Genomic DNA, 5,804 nt, shown 5'->3' with positions numbered 1-5,804 from the left:
ACCATGTAAGAGGAAAACAGAACCTTCGCGGACGAACAGTTTGATCTCTTTTTTTATTACTCGACATAAATTCCCTGTATGAACAGCAATTTATTTTGCATGGCATTGGTGATCGTACTGTCTGTGCGAGTAGTTAAAAAAAAAGTGATCGTACTGTCACGACGAGTCGACGAACGAAGACCAGCAACAACCGAGATCAGAATTGAAGCTAGCAAATGCACGCGTCCACACAAAACCTTGCGAAAAACGATCCACGACCCTCACAAGAAATCTTGACCTCAGCTCACTAATTAACTAACACAGGGAGTACGAAAACAAAAATAAAACGTAGAGAGGTGCTTACTCCTAATCATCATCAAACGAAGCATCGTTTCCTGTGGCACACGCCTCACGGCGTATGTCCAAGTCATCAATAATTAGACTTTTCAACACATGACTGCATTGGCTGCTTGATATCGCCTTATATGCGCTCATAATTTCTTTGCCCTATGTAGTACAAGTGTACAACCAATTGCCAAACTGCTATAGTTGAAACGATGGCTGGATTGGTCATCGGCTACCTGGCCGTGCAGCTCTCGCTGATGTCTCTGCTGCTCTGCCCGTCCTCGTCGACGGCGCAGCACACGCTGGGCAGATCCTCCATGTCGGTGGAAGACCACGCGCGGCCGTTCCTGGTGTCGACGGACGGCAGCTTCTCCTGCGGCTTCCTCGAGGCCGGCGACAACGCCTTCACCTTCTCCGTCTGGTTCACCGCCGACCCGAACAGGACCGCCGTCTGGTCGGCCAACCGCGACGCCCCCGTGAACGGCAGGGGCTCCAGGGTCTCGTTCAGCCGCGACGGCGAGCTGGCCCTCGCCGACACCAACGGGACCACGGTGTGGTCGAGCAAAACGACGGCTGGCACCGGGAACAGAAGGGGCCTGACCGTCTCCCTCCGCGACACCGGGAACCTCGTCGTCGGGGACCCGTCGACCGGCCTCGCCGTGTGGCAGAGCTTCGAGTGGCCGACGGACACGCTGCTCCCGTCGCAGCGGTTCACCAAGCAGACCAAGCTCGTCGCCGGCTACTTCAGCCTCTACTTCGACAACGACAACGTGCTGCGCATGCTCTACGACGGCCCGGAGATCGCCAGCATCTACTGGCCGCTGCCGGGGTTGACCGTGTTCGAAAACGGCCGGACGAACTACAACAGCACGAGGATCGCCATCCTCGACGACGCCGGCGTGTTCCTGTCCTCCGACCAGACGAAAGCCGAGGCCACCGATCTGGGCCTCGGCATCAAGAGGCGGATAACCATCGAACAGGACGGCAACCTGAGAATGTACAGCCTGAACGCGTCCACCGGAGGCTGGGCGGTGACATGGTCGGCGCTCAAGCAGCCATGCCAAGCTCACGGGCTGTGCGGCAAAAACGGCCTCTGCGAGTACCTGCCGAGTCTCCGGTGCTCGTGCCTACCTGGGTACGAGATGGTCGACCGCCGGGACTGGAGGAGAGGCTGCAAGCCGACGTTCCCAGTCGGCAACTGCAGCCAGGGATCGGCGCCGCCGCCGTCGCCGGCGACGGCGCCGCCGCAGTTCAAGTTCATCGAGGTGGCCCAGACTGATTTTTTCGGCTTCGACCTGGGGTACACCGAGTCCATCACGTTCAAGCAGTGCAGGGACCAGTGCATGAACAACTGCCAGTGCACCGCCTTCTCGTACAGGCTCGACGGCCGGGGAAAATGCTACCCGAAAGGCACGCTGTTCAACGGCTTCACGTCGGCGAATTTCCCCGGGAGCATCTACCTCAAGGTGCCCCTCGACTTCAACGCCTCGTCGCCGCGGGTCTCCGCGCAGCGCGCCGCCGGCCTCGCCTGCGGTGCCAACGTCACCGTCGTGACCGTGTCCGCTGACGTGTACGGGATGGCGCCAGGAAGCAACGGGCAGTGGACCTACTTCTTCGTCTTCGCCGGCGTGCTCGGAGTCCTGGACATCCTCTTCATCGCGACGGGCTGGTGGTTCCTCTCCAGCAAGCAGAGCATCCCCAGCTCGCTGCAGGCAGGGTACAAGATGGTGATGACGAGCCAGTTCAGGCGGTTCACGTACCGGGAGCTCAAGGGCGCGACGGCCAACTTCAAGGAGGAGCTCGGCCGCGGCGGCTCCGGCGCGGTGTACCGCGGCGTGCTCGACGGCGGTAAGGTGGTGGCGGTGAAGAGGCTGGCGGTCGACGTGACGATGCAGGGGGACGAGGAGTTCTGGTCGGAGATGACGGTGCTCGGGCGGATCAACCACATCAATCTTGTCAGGATCTGGGGATTCTGCTCCGAGCGCAAGCACAAGCTGCTGGTGTACGAGTACGTGGAGAACCAGTCGCTGGACCGGCACCTGTTCGACGCGTCCGACGGCAGCGGCGGCAAGGCGACGACGCTGGCGTGGAGCGATCGGTACAAGATCGCGCTGGGCACGGCGAGGGGCCTCGCCTACCTCCACCACGAGTGCCTCGAGTGGGTCATCCACTGCGACGTGAAGCCGGAGAACATCCTCTTGACGCGAGAGTTTGAAGCCAAGATCGCCGACTTCGGGCTGGCGAAGCTGTCCAAGCGGGACGGCGGCGCCGGCGTGGAGCTCACCCACATGAGAGGGACGTCGGGGTACATGGCGCCGGAGTGGGCGCTGAACCTGCCGATCAATGCTAAGGTGGACGTGTACAGCTTCGGCATTGTGCTACTGGAGATGGTGGTAGGAAGCAGGGTCGCGGACCAGAGGACGGAGGCCGGCGAGCCGCTGCAGCTGCCGCAGATCACGCAGGCGCTGAGGCATGTGGTGGACAGCGGCGATGTGATGTCCCTAGTGGATGCCAGGCTGCAGGGGCAGTTCAACCCTCGGCAGGCCATGGAAATGGTGAGGATTTCTCTGGCGTGTATGGAGGAGAGGAGCTGCAGGCCGACCATGGACGACATTGCCAAGTCTCTCACCGCGTTCGACGACGAGGACGAACACCCTGCCTACCACTCTTGATCAGTACTCATGACCACCAGGCAAATGGCACGCTGGATTAACTATAGAAGTACATCCGTACTTAGTTCAGAGTTCAGAGTTCAGAATTTCTTTTTAAGCTCCTCAGAGCATACTAATTTTGTATGAAGTTTTTGAAAAGAAAAACTTCATTTTATCTCTCAACTCAAATAAAAGATAGAACTGCGCCAAATCTTTTTAATGCTAGACAAATTAGTTCTCTTAGTACAATGCTACAATCCAATATATGTTATTTTCTTGAAACAGGAATCCAATATATGGTTTTGGTTAAATTGCCACATGTTTTGCCTCTCTTTGCCTAGGGCTGAAACTCCATCCGTTCTCAAATATAAGGGACATAAGCATTTAAAATTTATTTCAAAATATAAAATATTTATGTACAATTTGTCCAATCAATCATCTTACCATTCAAATTTTCTTTTCACTTTCCGAATAACATTTTCACTCACCATATAATGGGGGGTGTTATAGTCTTTATCTTTATTATTAATTTATACAAGAAAACCTATAATTCCTTGTACGTATTTAGGAACTGAGGGAATATCTATCTTTCCCTCGTTGGTAGAGCCAAGGAAGTCAAGTCACAGCTACAATGGCCGATCATTGAGCTCAATATTGTGGTGACTACGGTCATAGCATATTGGAATTTTCTCCAGGGAATTCTATTGGACATGGATCCTCTCTGCAGTACAACACATGCATTAGCAGATCCGATCTCATATGTCAGTAGTAGCTATTAGAGGTGTAATACTACAGACAATTCGTACTGAAATATATTTGTCTCGAGAGGACATTTATTTGTTTTGTGCAAGTCGCGTAAAAAGTCATAAAAAATAAGATAGATCAATATGTGGCACAAACATACAAATCAAATTTAACCTATATAAGCATAAAAAAAAACAAATTTGAATGTGAATAGTGTAGTTGATTATTTGCTCCATGCCTCTAAAAATACTCCCCATTGGTACATAAGTATAATTTTAGCTAGTCGAAGACATATTAAGTAAAGAATTAAAATATTACTATGCCCTTCATTATTATGCAAAGAAAACATGGATGGGGAGTAAACTAGAAGGATGAGATATTTATATTGGTTCAATGGCTAAAAAGGAGAAGTAAAAGATGAAGTAGTATTAGAAAGTTCTAGTGGACCACTCAAAAACTAAAATTATTTACAGACAAATCTTTTAATTAAAACTACACTTATTTAAGGATGGCAGGGGTATTTTCTGTATATTGTTTAGATCACTTATTTTGTGTTGTTTGTTCAGTTTTTAAAATTTTTAAATCATCTCTATATATAACGAAGTAGATAATTCATTAAAAAAAATGTAGGGCCTTGGAGCACAGGAAACATCTAGAACAATGACGGGTGGTTTTCGGTAAGGAATATGGATAATAGTTGGATAATAGCCAAACAGTGCCATCATCGTGTGTAGGGAGAAAAAGAAACAAAGGAATAAAATGGCAAGGAATGACGTGCGGGATGATCTTTCTTTCCTTGTTTTTTTTTTTACTATTTTGCTACTATCTCTGTTTTAATATGTAACTAGCATGGTGGCCCGTGCAGATTGTACGGTTAGCATCATTATATTTTCTCTTATATAATAGCATATATGTTTTCTCATTATATTATTCAAATATATTAAAATGACAACATAATTTTAAATTTTGCAATAACTTTACAAAACTACTAATGTGTAATATTTATATTATATTTTATATACGTGTTAGTTATTAATTATTTTTAATATCAAATTTTAGTTATTTGTAAATTATATATATTCCTATATGGACTCTAGACTCATCTTTAATATTTTTTTAATTCTGAATTTTCTGAAAATTGTATTTCTATATAGAGTACTCTATGCTCTTCTTCCAATATTATTTATTTTATATCTGAATTTTTATTATTTCTAATTGTATTTCTATGTCGACTCTAAATTCATCTTTCAATATTCTTTAATTTTTCATTTCAAATTTTGAATTTCAGTTACTTCGTAAGTTGTATTTCTATATAGACTCTATGCTCTTCTTCCAATATTATTTATTTTTCTTTCTAAATTTTTATTATTTCTAATTGTATTTCTGGACTCTAAACTCATCTTTCAATATTCTTTAATTTTTAATTTCGAATTTCGAATTTCATTTACTTCGTAAATTGTATTTCTATATAGACTCTATGCTCTTCTTCCAATATTATTTATTTTTCTTTCTAAATTTTTATTATTTCTAATTGTATTTCTGGACTCTAAACTCATCTTTCAATATTCTTTAATTTTTAATTTCGAATTTCAGTTACTTCTAAATTGTATTCCTATATTGACTTTGAACTCTTCTTCCCATGTTTTTCTTAATTTCGAATTTTAGTTATTTGTAAATTGTATTTTTATACGGACTATAAACTCTACTTTTAATTTTATTATGTTTATTCCAAATTTTAGTTAGTTTTAAATTTCTATATAGACTCTACACTCTACTTATAATATTCCTTACTTTTTAATTCCGAATTTCTATTTTTTTTCTTAATTGTTTTTATATATGGACTCTATACTCTACTTCTAATATTTCTTATTTTTAATTCCGAATTTCAGTTATTTTCTAATTGTATTTCTATATGAACTCTATACTCTACTTCTAATATTCCTTATTTTTAATTCCGAATTTCAGTTATTTCTTAATTGTATTTCTATATGGACTCTAGTCTCCTATTCTAATATTCCTTATTTTTTAATTCCGAATTTTAACTATTTCTAAATTGTATTTCTATATGGACTCTAGTCTCCTCTT

At 44.8% G+C, this 5,804-nt stretch overlaps 1 protein-coding gene across 1 annotated transcript; it reads left to right on the top strand.

Moving 5' to 3' along the window:
- The first annotated feature begins 464 nt into the window (after positions 1-464).
- On the top strand, positions 465-3,186 carry LOC4326332 (putative receptor protein kinase ZmPK1). Its single transcript, XM_015775353.3, has one exon. The coding sequence runs from the start codon at positions 537-539 to the stop codon at positions 2,994-2,996; it is 2,460 nt and encodes an 819-aa protein (XP_015630839.1). The 5' UTR covers positions 465-536; the 3' UTR covers positions 2,997-3,186.
- Positions 3,187-5,804: the final 2,618 nt, after the last annotated feature.

This window comes from Oryza sativa, chromosome 1 (assembly GCF_034140825.1).
Source record: "Oryza sativa Japonica Group chromosome 1, ASM3414082v1".
NCBI lineage: Eukaryota > Viridiplantae > Streptophyta > Magnoliopsida > Poales > Poaceae > Oryza > Oryza sativa.
The sequence above is the reverse complement of the archived record's forward strand: the minus strand, read 5'-3'. Positions and strand labels throughout refer to the sequence as shown.